Source organism: Balearica regulorum, chromosome 5 (assembly GCF_011004875.1).
Source record: "Balearica regulorum gibbericeps isolate bBalReg1 chromosome 5, bBalReg1.pri, whole genome shotgun sequence".
Taxonomy (NCBI): Eukaryota; Metazoa; Chordata; class Aves; order Gruiformes; family Gruidae; genus Balearica; species Balearica regulorum.
The window spans coordinates 26,777,703-26,799,794 of record NC_046188.1 but is presented as its reverse complement, the minus strand read 5'-3'; the positions used below and the strand labels follow the sequence as shown (position 1 = coordinate 26,799,794).

The 22,092-nt window shown below is 36.2% G+C and overlaps 1 protein-coding gene across 5 annotated transcripts in view; it reads left to right on the top strand.

The window, feature by feature from the left end:
* MIA2 (MIA SH3 domain ER export factor 2) overlaps nt 1-21,840 on the top strand; it is a 37,049-nt gene extending 15,209 nt beyond the window's left edge. For 4 of the 5 annotated variants that reach the window (XM_075753935.1, XM_075753937.1, XM_075753939.1 and 1 more), the window contains 19 exons: nt 145-255; nt 578-649; nt 1,076-1,180; nt 4,690-4,812; nt 5,366-5,489; nt 6,332-6,378; nt 6,586-6,676; nt 7,960-8,098; nt 10,005-10,106; nt 11,441-11,501; nt 11,967-12,002; nt 12,950-13,017; nt 13,748-13,830; nt 14,184-14,315; nt 16,174-16,326; nt 17,722-17,853; nt 19,735-19,811; nt 20,223-20,448; nt 21,274-21,840. In XM_075753935.1, the coding sequence (XP_075610050.1) occupies nt 145-255; nt 578-649; nt 1,076-1,180; nt 4,690-4,812; nt 5,366-5,489; nt 6,332-6,378; nt 6,586-6,676; nt 7,960-8,098; nt 10,005-10,106; nt 11,441-11,501; nt 11,967-12,002; nt 12,950-13,017; nt 13,748-13,830; nt 14,184-14,315; nt 16,174-16,326; nt 17,722-17,853; nt 19,735-19,811; nt 20,223-20,448; nt 21,274-21,425 (2,034 nt within the window). In that variant the 3' untranslated portion in view covers nt 21,426-21,840. The remainder of the gene's footprint in view (nt 1-144; nt 256-577; nt 650-1,075; nt 1,181-4,689; nt 4,813-5,365; nt 5,490-6,331; nt 6,379-6,585; nt 6,677-7,959; nt 8,099-10,004; nt 10,107-11,440; nt 11,502-11,966; nt 12,003-12,949; nt 13,018-13,747; nt 13,831-14,183; nt 14,316-16,173; nt 16,327-17,721; nt 17,854-19,734; nt 19,812-20,222; nt 20,449-21,273) is intronic. The other variant, XM_075753936.1, reaches the window with a different exon arrangement.
* Nucleotides 21,841-22,092: the final 252 nt, after the last annotated feature.

Genomic DNA, 22,092 nt, shown 5'->3' with positions numbered 1-22,092 from the left:
ATCTCTAGAGTGCTTTGAGATTTATTCTTGATATGGTGAAATTTGTTAAACATACTTTGCTGTCATATTTAAAACATACTTGTCGTCTTCATATGTAATTAATGTCAAATGTTTTATGTTAACTGTCAAAACAACTTGATTTAGGAAATGCATGAAAAACTGAACAAGTCAAACTTGGAACTCAACCAAGAAATAAAGAATCTAGAGAAAGAACTGGAAGAAGAAAAATCTAAGCAATCAGAAAGTGATAACTTGGTGAGAATAAGTAAAATCCTATCTTTGTTACTATTAATTTAAAAAAAATTCCCACAAAAAATTATCTGTGGAAAAGACAAACTATACTCTTTGGGTTTTTTGAAACAAAACCTACATTTCCCATTTTGTTTCCCGTCATAGTCCCTGCAGCATATTAGAAAAATGACCCCCATAAAGGAAAATACTCAAAAGAAGAAAAGCTGCTTTTATTGATTTGGCAGTAGGACCTTCTCAGTTTGAAAATTAAAGTAACTTTATTAATTGCCTAGACATTTTCAGTAAAATCTGTGGAAGAAGCTATATGACAATTAATAATTTTCAGGTGGATGAAAGTCAGAAGAGATTGGAATCTTTAGAGAATGAAGCAAAATCTATCCAGTCACAAATTGATGAGGTATGTTCAATCTTTATAGTTTCTGTTTTCAAGTCTTTGCAATTTCTCTGTTCTCCATGTAGTTAGTCTTCTAGTTTTTTTTTTTTTCTCTTAAGGGTGCAGAAATAATATGCTGTGTAAACCAAAAGACTTTGTAAGGCTTAGTACTTTTGTGTGACTTGATTTAGCAACTTTGAAATTCATATAGTGATTGGCATTTTATTGGGAAGTACAGTTACCTTGTCTTGTCTTTGCCTTCTTATTCCACAATGATGTATAGTGTTGCAAAACTTCAATCAGCAAAAACTGTTGAGATTGCAGGGAAACTGTGAGAATATGTATATAGCACAGCTAGAAAACTTTACAGTAAGTCCAGTAATACCATCGTGAGCCCACTTATATCTTCACCTGTTCTGTTTAAACAGCACACTTTTTTATTTCACTTAGGCCAAGTCCACCCTAAAAGTATATCAGATTAATACAGAGAGACTCAAGACTTCTGTTCAAGATGCAGTAGATGAAAACTGCCATCTCCAGGAAAGTGAGAAACAGGTAGGTTTTTCCTAGTTGTCCTTAGAAATACTGTATTTTCTTATGACACTGTGTAAATAGGATTTCTAAGGAGCTCATCCTCAACGTGTTTGTTACTACCCCTTGCATGTTCTAGTAAATGGAATGAGGAAGAGGACATGGCTTTAAAATGATTTTATGTTGGAATAACTTTGTCTAAAATAGTCCTGCTTTAAAAGAAATTTAATAATTAGAGTTTGTGGGGAAACAGAGTGTGTGGTAATCTAAGACTGGAAAGATTTGCTGACACCTGGAGGAAAGCAGAAAGATTTAAGCAAGTCCACAGCTAGGATCCTCTACAGAAGTAGAGAGAAAATGTTTACACTTGATCCAGAAAACAAAAGAAATTAGAAATTGCAGAGTATGCAAAAGGGAGGTAACATGCTTACTGTAGTACCACTATGGATGAATTCATGAAAACTCAGGTAAGTAATACGAAGGGATAGAAAAGACTGTTACTTCCCAACGTTTATGTTTATTTTCCCTCGTGCTGTAGCCGTATCCTAAAGAATGCTGATTATTTTCAAATGTTCAGCATATGCAATAGTTGTCCTGTGCAATAACTAGTTTTACAATGAAATTATTCTATTTTTTTCTAACAAAAAATATTCTCTCTGAACATTAACTGTTCCATGGAATGTTTTGGGTTTTGGGGGTTTGTTTTTTGTTTGGGTTTTTTTAATGGATATGAGCTTATTTTCCTGACTGACTGATGAGCTCCTTGTTGTCTGAACAGTAACCTGATAGATATCTTGTGGATGGGGAATAGAAGTACGGGCCTGTTGGTTTTTAGCAGTCTCTTATAAAAAGCTGGGGAGTGTTTTAGTCCTCTCTATCAAAACATTGTGCATATCAGACTTACTGATTCAGGGGAAAAAAAAAGGTAACTGGAAATATAGAGTTTTCTGCAGGGGGAATATTGCAGTTCTGCACAACTCTTATCCGTAAAACTTCATGTTTTTCTGTAAATTTAGGAGGAGTACATGTTTGTGATATATTAATGGATGCCGTGAGTGGAGAAACAGTAGATTTGGGTGTTATCACTGTGAGATGAAATTGCTTGAGAATTATTTTCTTTCAAGAGTTTCTTTTGTCTAATCTATACCTCCTTTTTGTTTCTGTGAGGAGGAGGGTCTGGTCTTGCTGCTTTATTTCAAATGTGACAGTATACTTCTGTAATACATTTTGAGAAGCAGTATACAAAGTTTTAATATAGAGGGGGTTTTTTTTGTTTGTTTTTCTCTGGTAATTTCTTGGGTTCAAACAGAAATAATCCAATTATTTGTGTGTGTGAAAGAATCTTCTTTTTCTTTTTAAAAAGGATAAGATAATACTAAGTGCAGATCATTACATATTATAAGCAATCATTTTATATCAAGCAAAACCAGGAAAAAAATCAGTAAAAACAACTCCCCAAATGTCCTTAACTTGCCAGGTTCCTAGATAAAAATAAGGGCTTTTGCATTCCTTCCAGGTAAAATAACCTGGGTATAGTAGTTCCTTAACCACATTATTTATTTAGGATTAATTACTAACTTCGTTAACTGAGCTTTGTTGCAGTTTTTAGTAATTTGAGAACATTTGTGTATGTTGTATTTTGCTATGTTTTTTAGTAGATAGATACTTTCTCTTCTTTCCTTATCAGGTTATTTATTTGCTTTGCTTATTTGTATTCTCTTTTATGAGGGGGTTGTAAGCATGTGAGTTAGTTTGCTGTATTAGAATATCCATATCTCTTTTTTATTTTCCTTTCTTACTTTTTTTTTTTTAAGATGGAATTTCACTTGTGCTCAAAAGGTAACGATGGTGTTACTTGTTCACAGAAACTAGAGTACTTTCTTCCTCTGTCCATTAGCACTAATGGGTCATCATCTTCTGGCACATCATAGCTTAAACATTATAACAGATGTGCTGTCTCAGATTTATGATGTGTCAGAGAGAGGATTGGGCCTTTTAGTTTGAACAAGGGAACTGTTAATGAACTCCAAACTTTCTATGCTTTGTTTTTTGCAGGAACGTTAGAAACATATGTTGCTTTAGTTTATTGCAAAACCTTGCTATTTCTTTATTGTAATTCTCACAGGTATATAAAGTCATGTCAATTTATTTTCTCTTTGGCTTCATGGAGGAGGAATCTCTTAAACATTAGCTTGCCTTTGAGGATCACATTTAATGATAAAAGTAGTTGCTTGTGTATGTCTTCTGAGCAGTATTTGCATAAAGAGTATTTTTGGTTTATCTGTAATACCTAGTTTGCATGATGCTGCAAATTCATACATGGCTTTTACTGCTTGAAGGGTGCAGTTGTGTGCCAAGTGGGGTTCATCCAATTCTAGCAACATACCTTTTGTTTTATGCCTTCTAGTTTACCTTTGATAAGTAGTGTTCAGGCTTGCTTGTCTGTTTGCATGGCAGTTCCCCTGTTTAACTACCACTTTCTGGTTTTACTTTTAGTATGCCTGGCTGTTATGTTCTTGTTGATCAACCTAGTATTTCTTTTCGTACATTCACTGTCTTTAAATTGGTTGCCTGTTGTGCAACTTTAAGCAACATTCTTTTGACAGACTCTAAGACAAATTTTTCTGTACTGTTCCCCATGTTTTTGTACTGCATGTTTTGTCTTAACAGAAATTTGCATCAGTTCAATTTTGTTCTCACAATATGAAGGCATGGTTTAATTACTTAATGTGTTACAGTGGTCATTTTTAATGAACTGGTGCTTAAGTGTGCTTTACTGCTGAAAAGTATTTTTGTGAGATGAGATTTTACTAGGGGATGTCTGAAAAATGTAACCTTGGAATTTACCTATCTTTTTAGTTAACCACAGTTAATTACAAAGATACGTACTTGTAGATGTTGATTACCTACAGTTGCTGTGACTTTCATTAACAGGGAAGCTTTTTTAAAAATAAAATTTAAAAATTACTTTAAGAGGTATGGAGGAGAGTAGGAGAAATACAGTTTTGCAAGTTACATGAATTTAAATAGCCATCTAAAAAGCTTCCTGGTTTCCCTTACCTCACTGACCTCTTCTAGATTGAAAAGACACAGGTGCAATTTCAGAAGTGTGTGTTCATTTTGGGGAATGAGTCTTCTCCTCTCCATCCATTCCCCAGTGTTTGCGGCTGTTACACAAATTGTTACTATTTCATAGGCATTGCTATTGTCACATCAGGATTTTTAAACTAAGTGCAATATTAACTGAACCGTTCGTATAAATGTTTAAAAATATGCTAACAACTAATTACAATGGAGAGCTATTGCAGCTAAAGCAACTGCACAGTAATATAGAAATCTTATTTTTCAACTCTTGAGGTTTAACTGTCTTGTAGTCTATCTCTGATAATTCTTACTGATGGGCAAGAGGTTAAAAATCTGTTTATGTATAGATAATATACATAACAGACTCAAGTACTATTCGTCCTTGTTTCTTGGTTGTAATAGAAACAATGTTAATGTTAAAAATGTTAATCTGATATTTCTCTTTTTAGCTTTTACAAGAAGCCGAAGGATGGGGTGAACGATTTAGTGAACTAAATGAACAAACTAAGATGTTTGAATCATCTAAAGCAGATATAGAAGAAGTACTGAAAAATAAAGAGAGTCAAGTCAAGGTAAATTATGACAGCTAGCATTAAATGAAATAATTCAGACTGATGCTAATCACTGAGTTCCAAGCAAGTCTAGCAACCTCTCCTTGTTTTAATATGTATTAAGCTGTTTTGGGCTTTTGTTTTCTGTCTCTGTCTTCTAATATCTTGTTTCCTGCTAAGCAAAAATGTTGCTTCGCAGCACAGTGGAGCAGTCTGATAGCCTTGGAAGCCAGCACGTTAAATAAGGAAATACAATTTTAATTCTGATAGAGTATTTGCATTTTTTTCAAATGTGGAGAGTGGGAGTTGGGAGTGTATTCTTACACATGTGTACCTTAGGTGCACAAGCCCTGTTAAAAGCATGCATACTTGGCTATCTGAAAAGTCTTCACAAGGGCACACCTGTTGACCTGCAAAAAAAAGTAATATCAGGCATCTAGAATCCTGTGTATGGGCCTCACTTAATCTATTAAGGGAACTAAATAAAGGGCAGAAATCCTGAAAAACTAATTGTAATGGTAACTGCATTTTCATTGCTTGTATTTATTTTACTGTTTGTTTTGTATGGTCTTAGTCGCTGACACAATACTTACTGAAGATGAAAGACTGGAGTTCAGCAATAAGAGAAGATGATGACACTGAAGATAATCACTGGGATACGGATGTAAAGGGTGAAACAGAGAATGGAGAGCACTTAGGTATGGTTTGTATAGCTTTCCATCTTAAATATTAAGGTAGTATATGTTCTGGAAATACAGAATCAACAAACTTCTGGGAAAGTTGAAATATTAGCTTTGTAGAAATTGGATTTTCAAAACTCACCCAGTGTTATTCATGTCCGGACAGTTAACTGATGCTTGGGCACTTCCAGAATAACAACCCATACTACTATTTAGCAGTGTGTGGTTATAGCTAAAACATACATATTATCATAGAGCAATGTAAAAGACTCAGTGCTCAGTCTCTTGCAAAAGGACTTTAGCTTATGTTAGTATCAAACAGTGATTCTCAAACATGTTTAGATGGAAACCTTGCTTTCATTTCTTCTTGAGACTCCTCCCAGCAGTAGCACTGTGGGTCTTAGAGCCTAATTTCTGCTTCCTTGTCCTTATGCAGGTGTTACTTGTTGCAGGCAGTAGGGTAGCGCTGGAATCAGATGGGTGTAGGTGTGGGTCCCCTCAAAACAGCAGCACAGAAGAGCCTTTCTTACTGCAACTTCTTTTTATTCTGGTGCTGATTACACCATAGGGCACACCCCAGTAAATCTTCCAGTGTGTATTTAGCATCCTGCTTTTAATACAAGCATTCTGAGTGTGATTGATTGGCAGACAAAACACTAGACTATAGGTGTATCTCTGCATACACACCCTGCCTCTCCTGTCCTCTGTTTTGGTTTTTTTTTTTTTCCTCCAAATATGCCATGCCTGTCATGGTATGTTGGGAATTGCTTTTTTATAAAAACAAAATAAAATAGTGCTAAGCTCTGTCACAAACCTTTTTGTGCTTTTTATGTGATCTATTATTCTATTCTATCAATCAGATGATCAGCAAAAACGAACTGTAAAGAAATTGATCTATGCTGCAAAGGTATGTGATTTTAAGAAACTTGTGGATGGAAGGGGAGGAAACTAGAGGGAATATATGCAATTTTTATTTTAAGTTTAATTGCATATAGCTATCAGTATCACAGAGTTCAGTATCTTTTAATGTTTAATTAGATCTTTTTGCATGCAAACAGTTTCTGTTAATCTTAAAGTGCTCTTTTTTTTTTTTTTTTTTCAATTTTGATTGTAGTTAAATGCTTGTTTAAAGACCCTGGAAACAGAAAGAGATCAATTGTATTCAAAACTTTCTGATGAAAATAAAGCTAAAGGAGAACTTACAGGTAATTAAACGTTGGTTTGCCTTTAAGAGTAATAGGATGCTGCTTTTGTAAAATGATGTTACAGGCTGTAAATATTACTTCCAATAAAAACTGAATTAAGTTTACATTAATAACTCGTTTCTTTTTTTTAAAGGCCTGTTGGATTTTAAGTTGCTTAGCCATTTTAAATATTTGATTTTAGAGGTAAAACAATTGAAGATGCTAAAACACCATTTGAAATTTTGTTGTACTCTGCTGGAGTATTCTATAACTGTTAAGTTGTAGAATCTTAAAATACATGGGCAAAGTGATGTTAATATATTATACTTTATTTACGTAATTCCTGGACATGAAACAATGGAGTTTTAATCTAAATTTTAAAACAATCTATTACAAATGGTAGCTTAATTGTAATTATTTTGTAATGGGTACAAGCTCCATACTTCTTAAAATCCAAAATACTGCATTTAGAGAATTGAACCTAAAAGCATCTTACTCTGTTTTTCTCCTTTGTTGTGTAGGACATACTGAATTAAACCTTATGAAATGAAAACACTGCCACTGTAATTCAAATTAGCTATTGCTTTCATAGATAACAGCCAGCAGAGTAGCCATCACAGTTGAATGGACTGTGCTTTGTTATTGGAGTGATGAAATGCTCTGGAAAACTGTATTTTTCAGTTTTTGATAGTCCTTTAAACTGATTCTTTGTGCTAGTGGATTGTTGTTTGTTTTTTTTTTTAAATTGATTGCAACTCTGTCCCATAAAGATATTCAAATTTACTTGAAGCTTTTGATGTTTCTTGGAGAGGCATAGGCGTAGTAAATAGGAGAAGGAACGTGACTGATTTTCATTTGGAAAGATAAGGTACTGAGTTATCCCTTCAGGCTACTCAGCACGACCTCATGTGGGTAAATCTGCAAGAGTATATGATGGTACCAATTTTACTCCTTTAGTAGAATAATTACAATAGTAAGAGCCTTAAATGAAAATTTATACTGTGCATTACAAAACTGCATTGTTTTCAAAGCAGCTATACAATTTGGAGCAAAAGCTGGATATATACTCAGAGCTGCACATTGTCGCAGGTAGAGAATATAGTTGCTGGTTTCCCATCAAAAGGAGCAATACTGCTTCTCAATTTGTAAAATTTATTGAAATATATTAACATATTACTGCTTATATTATAAAATCAACATAGGATCAAAGGTTTTTATGGACTTTTTGTATATTAAAATATTGCAAATATTTTAATTTTGTAAATTGTGCCTTGTGCCAATATAATTATCTCTACATTTGACAGAACGTATAGAAAACCTTCAAAGTGAACAAGCTTCCTTGCAGTCTGAAAACGAACGTTTTGAAAGCGAAGTTCAAAAGCTTCAGCAGAAACTTAAAGTAATGACTGAGCTTTATCAAGAAAATGAAATGAAACTACACAGGTGCTGGTTCTCCTTTTTATATTCAATCCTTACTGTTTGATTTGGGGGGCTGAAAATTTGCATGCTGCTTTCCAGAGTTTTCTGAATTGTGAAGACTCTGTTATCTTACACTTTCATGTATGTTTGTGATCATAGTAATTTTATAGAAGTTGTTTCCATGAAAGTGGTGGTATATTATTATAGGACTTTTCCACAAGCAAGTGCAGAAACAAAGACAAAACAAGAAGTAACAAATTTTTAATTTATGAAGCAAGGTGGGTAAAGTTAGAAAGCTTCTTTTTTTTTTTTTTTTAATTAAGATACGATGTAATACAGGTATCAAAGTTGCTGAAAGATAATCAGTAGCTGCTTTAAGTGTGAGGTATATTTTATATAGTAGAGTGCGCTAGTAATGTCAGCAGAGGAGTGATGCTATATATAAAACTAAGCTTAGACTTAAAACGTAGGCAAGCTAACTCTTATCAGTAAGCAACATAGAACTCCTGTGAATCAGGCTTTCCTCACCGAGAAAGATAGAAGATGAGGGCTGTACTACCTGCCTCACAGTCAGGATGACAGTAGGGATTATGACTTAGTGATTGAAAGCAGAAGTATGTTAAGGACTAGAAATCAAATTGATTGGGATGGGATGAGGTGTGTAGTAACCTTCAGAAGTGTGTATGCGTGTGTATGAGGGCAGCAAGGAATCAGGGGGCATAATTTTAGGGCACAATGGTAAAATTACAGTTTTACTAGTGAGAAATTATTTCTTTAGGGAGCAGACAATTTTGGAGGCAGAAGAGAAGCAGCACAAGTCTTGATCCTGTACTGAGCAGTATACAGGACCTTTTTAAAGTATTACTGCCAATAATCTGCTCTGTAGTATATGTATTTGTGTAGATATTTGGCATCTTTGTAGATGCAACCTAGAAATCCACTGCATTAACATTTGATTTTTAAAAGAGGTAGGGAATGGGAAGGAACCTATTAAAAAGAGGCTCTGATGGACAGTCAGAAATGAAAAATGTTTGCAGACTGTGTGGATGATATGTAAAAATACCACACAGAAGCTCAGCAAATGTATGCTGCTTATCAAAGGTTTTAGAAAACCCAGAAAGGAGTGGGGAGAAGCTGGCGTGATGAGATAGCAGAATAAAGAAGGCTACTAGTATTAACGAGGTGTCTTTTAAAAAGCTAGGTGTGGTCAAACAAGGGAAATGGAAAAGTGGGAAACGAAGATAGAGTACAAAAGAAGTTTAAATCATGTTCAAAAGGTCCATGATTTAGATAGTTTGAGTGCTAAGGACTGCTGTTAACAGGAAAATGACCAGTTTATCCATTCAATGCTGTATGCAGCAGTAGTATCCATGTGCATTCAGCAGAATTACCTTGTACATAATCTGTGGTCTGGAATATGAGTTTTCTCTTCTGTAGTGCCTGATAAGGCATTAAAAAAAAAGAGGGACCAGTAAAGAATTTTTTTAATAACTTTTTTTTTTTAATAGCTAATAACAGCCTTTTTCTTCTCTGGAAAATTATTTTTTTTAAATCTAAAAAAGGACCAGAACAAATCACTGAAAGTTAGTGTAGTTTGGTTTGTAGTTTGTTTGGTTTGATTTGTGGCTGCTTTCCTGCCCCGCCCCCACTCAAATACAAATACTCTTTGGGAATACAGATTGTCTTCCAGTTTCCTTTCAGAAATAGTAGTAATCTCACTGTTTCATATAGAACAATTAGTGAGCTAAGTAAATGAATATGAATACAAACTAGTGCTATTTGTGCCACTTCATATGTTGCCTATAAAACTCTATCTCAATAAATGTGTATTCATCACGCTTGAATAATTAAAGAAGTTTTTCTTGACAGACCAACTACAAAATCATTGACTTGAAATAGAATTAACCATAGTTTTTGAATTTTCTTAAAGGAAGCTGACAGTAGAAGAGAGAGAACGCCTACAGAAGGAAGAAAAGCTTTCTAAAGTAGATGAAAAAATTAATCATGCTGCTGAAGAACTAAACAGCTACAGGTAATTATGGATTTTAGTTGCTGTAATCACTTGTTCCAAAGTGAACAAAAGGCAATAGAGAATAAAACCACCAGCATAAGTGAATGTATTTTCTTCCAGTTTCTTTGTTTTGTGTGTGTGTGTGTTACATGCTAGTTTGTGTGTACTAATACATACTGAGGGAGTTTTTGCTTTGATAAAAAATCTGGGTATGGCAGATCACTAGCAACTTTTCTTCCATTAGAACGTTAATTGTATTGACGTGTTAGCTTTAATGCAATGGTAGAAGTGGGTCTCTCATCTAGTCTTTACTGAAGAAAGATAAAAATATGAAGTTAAGAGAATGCTGTGGAAATAAATGCAACGTTCAGTTTTCCTATAGATCCTAACATATTTATGTTGTATAGTTATAGTATTCTATTCCTGCATCTCTAGGCTTGTCAAATAGTACTGTTGTTCAGAAATTACTAAAATACTGTGATGTGGGAATATTTTCTGTAGCTGTTTTTTAACTGATTTGCTCTGTTTTGCCTTACACCAACTCTGTACTTCTGGTTTGTTTCTGTGGTTTCGCAACCTGTGGCATAATTCTTCAATCTGTAATGTGTATTCCCCATCTTCCTTCAATGTTCATGGGAATATTGACTCTTAACTGAATGATACTGATCAACAGAGCTTCCTGAAGAGTTATATAGATTTATTCTTTCTCTAGAATGTAAAGTTCTTGTAGACATTCTTGGGTATTGACACAGGAAGACAGAATTCACCCTTCTTGATTTACTCAGAACGTGAACTTTGTAGACCTCTTGATTTTAAAGAGAATATTAATACTGCAAATAGAGTATAACTGAACAGTGACTGTGTCTTTGTCCCACCTGCTGGAGAGTGTAGAACCTAGAGAGGGTGTGCACAGGGCAGCTGGCAGCAAAGGTGGCATTGTACTTTCTGTGGTCTTGAAACAACTTGTGTGCAAGTGTTTACCCCTCTGGACTGACTGTGGTAGCCTGTGACAGTGTCACGCTCCAGCCACCTTGGTACATTTGCTGAGCTGGATGAGGCTGGCTGTTAGGGCATGTGTGGAGGGGTAGCGTTTGCATTGGAAACATGTCACAGACCACTGAAAAGCTGGGGAGATGTTGGGGTTTTTGGTTCTGTTCTTTTGTTTACATTCCTGTTTGCACTAATCTAGGGACTAGAATTTCCACTGCTACTATAATTTTTATATAACCTATGGGCCAAGGTGACAATACTGTCTTTTGAATTTAAAAATCTTAATTATACCTTGTGTTTACTGTATTTAAAATTACTTTCCTCCATGTTTTATTACAATGTCATAAATGCTAATTTTGTTACAGACAACGAGCAAAAGATCTTGAAGAAGAACTAGAAAGAACTATTCGTTCTTATCAGAATCAAGTATGTACTTTGTGTTACTTACCACGTATGCCAAGTAGGAGGGATGTTACTGCAATTGAAATGTTGCTTTCAGCTAGGTTGTGATACTGTATTTGGCTCAGTTTTGTTGGGTGGTTTTTTGCCTTAACACCCCCCCCCCCCTTCTTGATGCTATCTGGTTTTGACTGACACAATTTCATAGCAGAGATCACCAGGTAACTTTATTAAAAAGTTAAAATTTAAGTTTAGATGTCTCATAAGTGTTTAAGGCCAGGTTGGATGAGGCTTTGGGCAATGTGGTCTAGTGGAGGGTGTCCCTACCCATAGCAGGGGGGTTGGAACTAGATGATCTTTGAGGTCCCTTCCAACCCAAACCATTCTATGTTTCTATGATAAATTATCCACACACATTAAATTTGTGAATAAAAGTATGTACTCAAGTTTTCTTTTTTAGATGAATAATGAGCAAATGAATCTCTTTCACAGATTACTTCACATGAGAAAAAAGCTCATGATAATTGGGTAAGTTCCGAATGCTCAATTTTGTGAACTTTGTGCATCTTCCTTTTCTGTGATTTGAATAGCTTGCTTTATGACTTTTTTTGTTTCTTATTAAAAACAGATAATCAAAATTAACCTGTCACTTTTAAACATATGGATTTCTTGCAGAAATACAGAAAAGCGTGTTAAAAATACTTCTGTCATGTAAAATAGTTGGAATAATTAAGCTGCATACCTATGAGCACAGTAGAATGATACTACAATATTACTTGCTATAGCAATAAATCTGCTGGAATAACATGTTACCATTTAACAAGTATGTGACATTTTGCTAATAATAAAAACTTTTGGCCTTGTTTCAATGCCACTTTAATTTTTTCCCTGGATGTACTTCATTCCTTTTATCTACTAATAGAAGACATTATGTCCTGTGAGAACAGTATGCTCCATTGACAGCTTCCTAAGAACGTTGCTACAAAATCCATTTTTACCTTTTTTTCCAAACAGGAAACTTTAAAATATCTCCTGACTAATACATTCTTCAGTTTCACAGAATGGTCTGTATAAGATAGAATCCTGTTACAAGCTGTGGCACTTCGTGGTCATAATTTTTGTTTTTAACTGTATGATTTTAACATAAAACTTTCTTATATAAAATTTGAGACTTTAAATCTTGTACATAATCTGTAGATGCTTCAAAGCAGCTACAGCCAAATAATTTCTGCAGTTTTAAGAACCTGCAGGAAAGCTGTATCGTTCCTCAAAAATTTGGGTAGTAGAGTTTCTAATGTCATTTGGTGATGTATGTGAGGCTCTGTTTCGTATAATTTGTACACAAGTCATATCTTTGAAAATACAGTCCACACGCTTTGGCTGGAAAAAAATGGATCTAGGACCTGTCACATTTATGAAGCATTTAATTAGTATGTTGCAATATCTAAGCATCTGATTTTTGTCCCTCCCCAAAGCTAACAGCCCGAGCAGCTGAAAGACACCTCAATGATATAAAAAAAGAAAATGCACATAACAGACAAAAGTAAGTGCAGTCTTGATCTAATTCTAAACAAATACAATTTGGCATGTGAGTATGTTTTGGATTTATGCAATTTGGTGTTTTCTAGACCTTTGTTAATCAATTGTGGCCCAAACAGGGCAGAGAGAGCACAGTGTTCCATTGGAGTTCTGAAAGAAAGGGAGTCATTTGAACATTCCTGTAATGATAACATGCAAGAAAGAAAGAACTTAAGAACTGTGTGAAGTATTGAAATATTTCAGGAAAGAAGCAGAATGTACTACTAGAACTCAAAAGTTTTGGGGGGTTTGGGGTTTGTTTGTTTGTTTGAAGTAAGTATGTATCAACCAGATGTCATGGTTACCTAATGATTTTACAGCTTATTTCAGAAGTTAATACTGAGCTAACAGATCAGGTGGTGGTGGTTGAGAGGAACCTTTAAGTGTGAGGTTAACTAATACTTGGAATGCAATTTAGAGTACTCTCAGGACAGTAATGTCATGCTAGGAATTGTGATATCTAACATGTCACTTTAACTTCTGAATTACGGTTTAAATACAGCAGCATAGAGAAATAATTTCAGGAATTCTGAAGTTCAGAGTTCTGTGACATCCTTTATCTTTTTTAATTTAGGGGATAAAATACCCAGCTTCATTAACCCTTTAAGTAGAAAGCCCAGCAGTAAATAAATAGTCCAATAAAACTTCAGCACTTCTTGGTTATTTACAGCTTTTTTGTTGTTGTTTATTTGCAGATTAACTGAAACAGAATTTAAACTTGACCTTTTAGAAAAAGATCCTTATGCTCTTGATGTTCCAGTTAGACCATTTGGCAGAGGTACAGTATTGAATTGTAAAATAGAGCCTAATTGTTTTGATTTATGCTTTTGTTTCCCGAGACCACACGTATGTAATTGTTTGAAAACTATCTTGGCCATGTGTATGTATAAATAACAGTCAAACAATTGGGTCATAAGTGACTCTAGGCCATATTGAGTATTTTTTTGAAACTACAAGTGTTTGTAGTATCAATGAGAGTAGACTGGGAATATGATACACATGGTAATTAGAGCACAGTTTTAATTTCACTTCTACAATTTAGTTTTAAGCTTCACCTGAGAAATTGATTACTTTATGCAGTTTGCTAAACTAAATATTGTGAACTTGAGTATTTTGTTTTAACTGTTCCAGAGCATTCCCCATATGGACCCTCACCAATGGGCCGGCCTTCATCTGAAACAAGAGCTTTTCTTTCCCCTCCAACTTTATTGGAGGGTCCTTTAAGGCTTTCGCCTATGCTTCCAGGTGGAGGAGGAGGAAGAGGTACAATTCTTAAACTTGAAAATGTATCTATTCTGGATTTCTCTCTCCTCTACTATAAACCTGTCACGCCTTTTCCTCTTGCTGGTGACAAGAAGTAGTAAAACAACCAATTCAATATAGTTGATTGGACAAACTCTTCCTGTTTTTCAGCTTGCTTCTAAAGCTGTCCAATGTGTAACAGTACAATGGAAAATTTAGTTGTTGCTTGTAGGTTGGTCAGTGGATTCACTTTAGAAGCATAGATTGAGAAAAGTGAAAAGCCAAACTTAGTCTTGTTTTATTTCTTGGACAAATGGGGTTCTGCTGAAATAAACTCATGATTTTAAAGTAAACAACAGTTGATTATTCTTCTGAAAAAAGAATACTGCCACCTTCATCTCATTGGTCTACAGTTGGTGAGAGGAGGAGAGGGTACCAGTGTTGTCAAAAACATGAGACAGTTTTATTGTGGGTCATGATACTAGAAAATTAGTGATTCAGTAAATTGTTTTCCTCCCTTTATTCTAAATTTGAGGCAGTCATCATATGTGGAGACAGTTTCTTCCCTAGTGGTAAAAGGGACCACAACCAAGGAAGGTTGTGTTTAAGGAATAAAATTCAGAGATTGAGGAGTAGGTGAAAGCAAGCTGTGGTGTCATGGGTTGTAAGGAAAGAAAAACACTGTTCTTTGTGGTTTTGGTATTGATGGAAATAGTGTAGATAAATGCTAGAGAGGAGTTCAGCATCTGCTACAGGTAATAAAGAAGCTACTATTTAATTTGCTACTACTGTTACACCCATTGAAACTGTATTTATTTCAGGGTAAATATGTCTAAATGCCTCTTCTATAAGGATTTCACTAATGAACACTGATTTTTTTAAAAGACCAGCATGGACTATTTATTTACTTTAATTCTTTGTAAAAAGCATATCCAGGTGCATATGAAAGTTGATTCATTTTCTAAGTTGGAAAAGCTTGAGATTGAATGTCCAACTGTAGCTATACCATGCACAAGCAAAATCATACTTGACAATTTATTTGTATAGAGACAGTAAGTAATGAAACTGAGCTGTCCAATGTATCTTTAAATGGCAGCTCAGCTGTTGCTGGTGAGGAAGAGTAAAAACTGGATTTCAGGATACAGGATTAGCAAGGAAAGAGACTGTGCAAAGTCATGACTACTGCCTATTTCACAATGGAGCATTGGGCAGATTAAACAAATTATGTGTTTAAAGAATGCCAGCTACAGAGCAATTATGGTGCTCATCTCACTTTGCACAAGACACAAAATGGCTTCAAATTTTAAGTTGAATTTTAGGATATAGAATGATACCAGAATTCAGTATTTCTGTCATTTTTCAGAACAAACCTATTTTAAAGGAAGCTTGCAACCTAGAATCACTCATTGTTACAGTTTCTCTTGCACTTGGTTATATGTTGACCTGGTCTTCTCTTTTTTTCTTGAATAAAGAATTAGAACCAGAAGGGTGTTGAATGTAATGTGGATATGTGCTAATTTTTAGTTTGATTAGTAGCAGATTTTTTAGCACTGAGAAGATGATTTATTGTGAGGGCACTAGTTTCTCTGATTTGAATGGACTGAAACTCTTAAAATTTTTTTTTTTTTAAATTGCAGGTACTCTAGATTGCACTCTTGTTGTACTAAGACTTTTTCATTCCAAACCTTTTAAACACTTCTTGTAAAAATAACTGGTCCATCAGCAAACAGCTGGAGAGTCCTGTGAAGCCATGCGCCTCTCATATCTTGACAGTGTTGGCATTCCATGATTTATTTTACTCTTTTCAGACTTAATGAAGAAACCCATAATAGAGGATTTAAAATATCTGGGTAAATAGCTATCTGATTTCTTTGATTAGGATCCAGAGGACCAACTGCCATGTATGAATCTGGTAATGAAAGAGGAGAGCTGAGTTCTGATAGATTAACTGATCCCCACAGACCGCCATCAGATACTGGATCCCTGTCTCCTCCTTGGGACAGAGAACACAGGATAATTCTGCCTCCACCAGGTACAAAAATCTGCTTAGCTACTCTATCTATGGAAAAAATGGAGTTACTGACTTGCAGTGTGTGTGTGTTTAAGTTTTTTGTTGTTTTTTTTTTTTTTCTTAAAAATATGAAATGTTTTCTTGGAACTGCATGTGCAGCTGCACTGGAAGGGGTCTTTCAAATTTAATGGTAGGTTTTTTTTTCCCCTTCTTGAATGGTGCAATTCACTTGCACTACTTCTGTGCTATCTTTTAACTATATATTGGCACTAGCAGTGTACAATCAGCTCTTTGGTTTCATCATTTTACAGGGGATTTGTTTAGAGCACCAAGACATGTATGGGCTGGATGATGAATAAGAGATCTGAGAAAGTAAAAAGTTTTAATGGTACATTATCCTTAAATAAATAAAAGCTAGCTAATGTTGAAAAATACTATGTTTTTTAAAATAACAGATTTATATTAATAGTGCAGGAGTACTGTGGTACATATTTTCATGTTGATATGGCCTCTTTGATAATTAACAACAACAAAAGTAGTCTTCACTCTCACTTCTTCAGCTAAACATCTGTATTGCACATTGTGTCACTCAAGGAAGAGAGAGTTGAATCAAAGAGGATACAACTGATATTTCTTGAGTAAACAGTGCAGGGGGAAGGACAACCTTTCTGGATATCTGTAATAGAGAAGCAAAAATGCTACAAGTTAAGAAAAAAAATTTAAAAATTAGGTAAAGTACACAGATTAAAGTACCTCAGTTGTTAGATGCAGCAAGCAATCTTGTAGTTGCTACATGTCTGAAAGCCTTATTATGAAACTCATAGTCCACTCAGGATGTAGTTTCTCATTTGCCAGATTGGATCTATTGACAGGCTGCTGCAGAGAGGCAGTCCTGTTTCCTTGACCTGAGCTGCATTCTTACCCCATCTCTGCACTTGGATGTCAGATACAGTTTGTCTTGTAGCTGCATGATTGATTACTGGATACGATGCAAGGGAGTTGGTGGAAAACACATTACAGCACTATGACACTGGAAACAGCACTCTTACCTAAGAACGGCTTAAAACGTCTAGTAACTTAGTTCGCCTTTGACCTTCATCGCTATGCTGAACCTTCGTTTCAAGGCCCCACTGTTTATGACTTAGGCAATCATAACTTTCAAAATTCTACTGTATGTTAAACCAAAAATCAATGAACTTTCTCTTTTGCAGCTCCTTAGAAGCATAAGCTATAGTACATACTTGGTGGGATTTCTGTGTTTGGGGTTTTTTAAGATTTGTTTGCTTGCCCTGATTAATAGTCACTTCGGATATTTACAAGAGCATAAGATATCCAGAGAATTTTGCTGGTCTAAAATTGTGTGGAATGGAGGGAATAAATCTTTACTGACCTGTTTTGTGATGTCTTCAATGCTAGGTGAGCCTTACACTGATCCAGTTCTTCCACCTCGAAGACAAGAAAGATTTTTCCCCAATCCTCCAAATACTGGAAGACTTTCTGGACCAGCAGAACTACGAACTTACAATGTGCAGTCTTTTGATAAAACAGGTGGGAATTGCTTCCATGATACTATCAAACAGAGAGTCTCAGTGTAGGTTGGCTGTATGTAGTAAGCCATGGTAAGATGACAGCTTTATAGCTACCACAGACCTGATGTTCTAGTGTGTAAAAACATTTTAACACCTACTAGCCTTGATGCAGTCTTCCCCTGTTGTCAATAACAGCAGTCTCTTCTGTTGGGTGGATGGGATTCAGTGAGCAGTAGTCGTGAGGGGTTTTTTTTTTTTTGTGTCCACCTTCACTGTTCTGTGTGTTAACCATGCAGGATTGGCCTTGAGGCTGTTTTGGCCCCTCCCATGAGGCTCACCACAGGATTAAAATATCACACCCCCTTACTTGCATTTCCATGCCACACTTGGTAAAGTTGGAAAGGGTTAGAGTCAATAAGACTGAAAGAATAACAGCAAAATTTTCAAATATCCACTGGCTTTGCGTACTGAACTAGAAGGTCCTGAGGTCTCCTCCTTCAAACTGTTTACCATACCTGCAGGTTTCTGTAGTTCACAGTGCCGTTGCCCCCAACTTAATCACACATTTCACTGACCCAAGTACCATTTGTTTTAAATTGGCCAATTACATAAATTCTAGTTTGTGATTCTTAGCAATGGCCAGAAGCTCAGAGGCAAAGTTTTGGTGACTTAAACCTAATGACTGAAACAGTTTAAGAGCTTAAAACCTTAATACTTATTAAGCAGTTTTCATCCTTATTTAATGCCTAGTAAGTCACGTGTCTGATTCATCAGCTAGGCTGAAGCCATTAAACTCATAACAGAAACTTTGCCACCCAGTATTCAGTTACTCATAGGATTAGTAGTAGGTTAGCATCTTTGTTGTCTGGTTTCTGGCAGTAGGAGAGAGAACCTGTGGTACTTGGTGTCGTAATGTGAGACCTGGAAACGCTGAATTCTCTTTTGGGTTGAAGGTTCAGGTTTTATAGGGAATTGTTCTCTACTGGAAGGCATTTCTTTTACTTGTACAGCCACTCACTTTCCTACCCCCTGTCCCAAGCCTCTCTGTGTTTCACTTCTGCTTTCTAATGCTTTGTGTTCCACTGAGGGCTTTCTTCTAGCACCTGGTTGCTGACTGAAGGACGGGAGAGGTGCACTGTCTTTGCATTCACTTGCTGTGTCCATTTTTACCCTTTTCTTCAGTGCTGGCAACCAACAATTAAAAAAATGTTAAAAAGCTGTATTCAGTTCTTGGGCAGTTCAAAACTTACCTAATGGTAACAGGGTTTTGCATAACATTGTTGCCAGCATTTAGCTGGTCATTAAGCAGATGCTTTTAGAGGCATATAACTTCACTAGACTTGAGCGAGTATTTGAAAAATAGCAAAAAACCTCCTCCAACAAATTAAAAAAAACATCAAACTCCATCCAACACACACTGTCTGACTTCTGAACCACAACATGTCTGGACTGAAGTCCAGGCTCCAACTTCACAGTTGGGACTTCCTAAAGAAATAAAGTATTAGCAGGAGGGAGGGGGAAAATGGAACTGCTACAGTAATGTTAAGATGTATCATTAGGAAAATGCACTTGTAACAGCTAAAAAAAATACTAAAATGAAACAAAAAGCCTTATTTGGATACAAGAAACTTTGGTAAAAGCTGCAACCTTGTAAATGATGTGCAACCTGTACAGAAGTTGGAGGAAGTACTCAGGCATAGCTTTGTGTTCCTCAGTTGTCTTTCAGTCTGTCTGCAGAACAGTTGCTTTGGTACAGCAATACTGTGGGGTTTTTGGGGTTTTTTTTTTTTCCTTCCCGTTGCCTATATATATATATATCCTGATTTCAGTAAAAATACTGAAATCAGTGGTGGAGAGAAAGAGGTCAGCACTGAGCAACTTGTTTAACTTTTGCATACAGATGGACAAACATCTTCAGAAAATAGCCCACGAACAGAACCAAGTGGAAATGAGATGAAAGATCATTCTAACCTTAGTGTAAGTAGCTAAACAGAAACTTGATTTAAAGAAGCTTTTAATTTTCTGCAAAATATTTAGGAAAATTTCTCTAGTATGTTGGTCAAGTTACATTGTACTGTGCAGTCCAAATTATAAAATTACATGTATACTTTTATCACAGCACTTACTGTCTTGTGAATTAATTTTGATGTACAACTACTGTAATCCCTGCTGGAAATTAATTATAACCCAAAAGGTGAAACGGTGGTCAAGCTGATGGTCAGTGAACACAGATAGCCTGGCTCAGGATTATGCCGTAGCTAAGGCAGAGTTGGAACTAGTTGTCAGCTAGTCTGACAGTCTATGTGAAAGTGGGCCTGATGGGATTGGAGATGTTCCCTCTCCTTACCCTTTCCCTAAGCAAACTTACCTGTTTTCCTTGTGTTGCAGAACTCACTGCCTGATCAGTCGCTGGCATCTGAAGGCGAAGGCATCAGTTCAGGGTTTGCTCCTCCACCGTTCCCTCCAGTCAGACCTCCCTTGATGCCTGGGGATCCTAGGGCGCCTTTCATGAGACGAGGACCTCCTTTTCCTCCTCCTCCTCCTGCTGGCCTCTATGGACCACATGAATGTTTCCCAGTACGAGACTTTGGGCTTCCGCGCCCTCCACTGCCAAGTACGTAGCTTTTGCCAGCGTTTACTTCAAGTTGATGAACATGAGTGCTTTGTGCAGGGTAGAGAGTTAACACACTGGGCGAACACTTAAATCTGTATTTGCACACACTACTGCTCAGTTCAACTAACCGGGAGCATCTTTTCTGATGAAGGTTAATTGCGTTGTACACTTTCTTCCTCACAGTTGCAAATATTGATAACGTTTTTACAAATACTAGCTTTGGCTGGAAAATACGCATACACACACTGTTCAGCACTTAAAGGGCCCTTTTTTGGGGTAGGAAAGCAAGTAGATGCTTAACATAACCCTTTTCCTCCTACAAGGTTGCATTGTATATAAATCTTAGTTTCATCCTTTAGCTTTGAGGTGTGCTGGTGTCCATAGAACAGCCTGCATTTGGGATATATTTCTAATTGTTTTTCCTTGGAGTTCACGTTAGTGGAGATGTAGGTATCGGACTGAAGGGCTGCTTTCTGCCTCTTGCTGTTCTCTGATGAGCCTGTGAAGAACTAAACAGTATCTGTAAGGTGTGAGAGCCAAGGACTGCTACAGCAGACCAGAGGTGATGGTGGCAGCAGCAGCCCGTTAGCAGGCACTGAGTGGCTGCTGCCTGAGTCTCTCACAAGTGACTACTGACAAAAGGGATTGTTTTGTCCTCCCCCTTCCTAGTCTCCTGGGAGTGTAACAAAGACCTAACCTAGGTCTGCTTTGTGACTTGTAGTTAGGTAGGCTGTTGCTGAGCAGTAAGGTATGTGGGGCAGGAGGAGCAGGGATGTGTTTACTGTAGTGATTGATACTAACGGAGCTACTCTTCTTCTCTCACAGTAAGAAATCCATTTCCAATGAGATCTTACCCTCACTATCCACCTCAACGACCTGGATTTTTGCTTCCACAGCCACCTCCTGAAAGTAGAGCTGAGCCACCTCAGTCAAATCCCTCAGCTGTAGAACAACCAGAACCACAGCAAGAGACTTGACAGAGTCATTTGGGCAACCTGCTGACCCCTTTCTGTACTCTTCTAACAGCATTTTTCCTTATGTTAAGTAACCGTTGTTACTTAGGTCTATATAAACTACTTTGCTCAAATTGAAGCTTACTAGAAAATTCTCAGGATAGTACTTTGTAAATAAAGAATGAAATAACTATGAATATTGTGAATAAGTAAGTGATTTCCATTGTACAATAGTCATTTTAAATTAAATATTTCTAACTTGAGTAATCTCTTCAGAGGTGTATAAAATTAAATCATGTGAACCATATTTTAAAAGTCCAGCTGCTTTGTCCTTGTTTAGCTGTACAGGGAATCTCTCTGCATGCCAAAAGTGATGCTGCTTTATGAATAGAATGTGAAAATAGATTGAAACAGTTAATAAAAGTCTACTGGAAATGAAGGCAATGTCAGTGTTAACATGGTGCCATAGAAGAAGTTGAAGTGAAGAGGAATTAACATCATTCCCTACTACATACCTATTCTGTTAATGACCTCATAGGTGATCTTTCAGCTGTCAGAGTTTTACTAAGTGGAAGTTGTCCTGCCACTGCAGTGGGAGAGATGGGGAAGAGGAAATGTAGAGGAGCCATCACTCTTCAAAACTGATAGTGTGGGGTAGTGTTTTACAGAAGATGTGTATATGGGTTTTTTT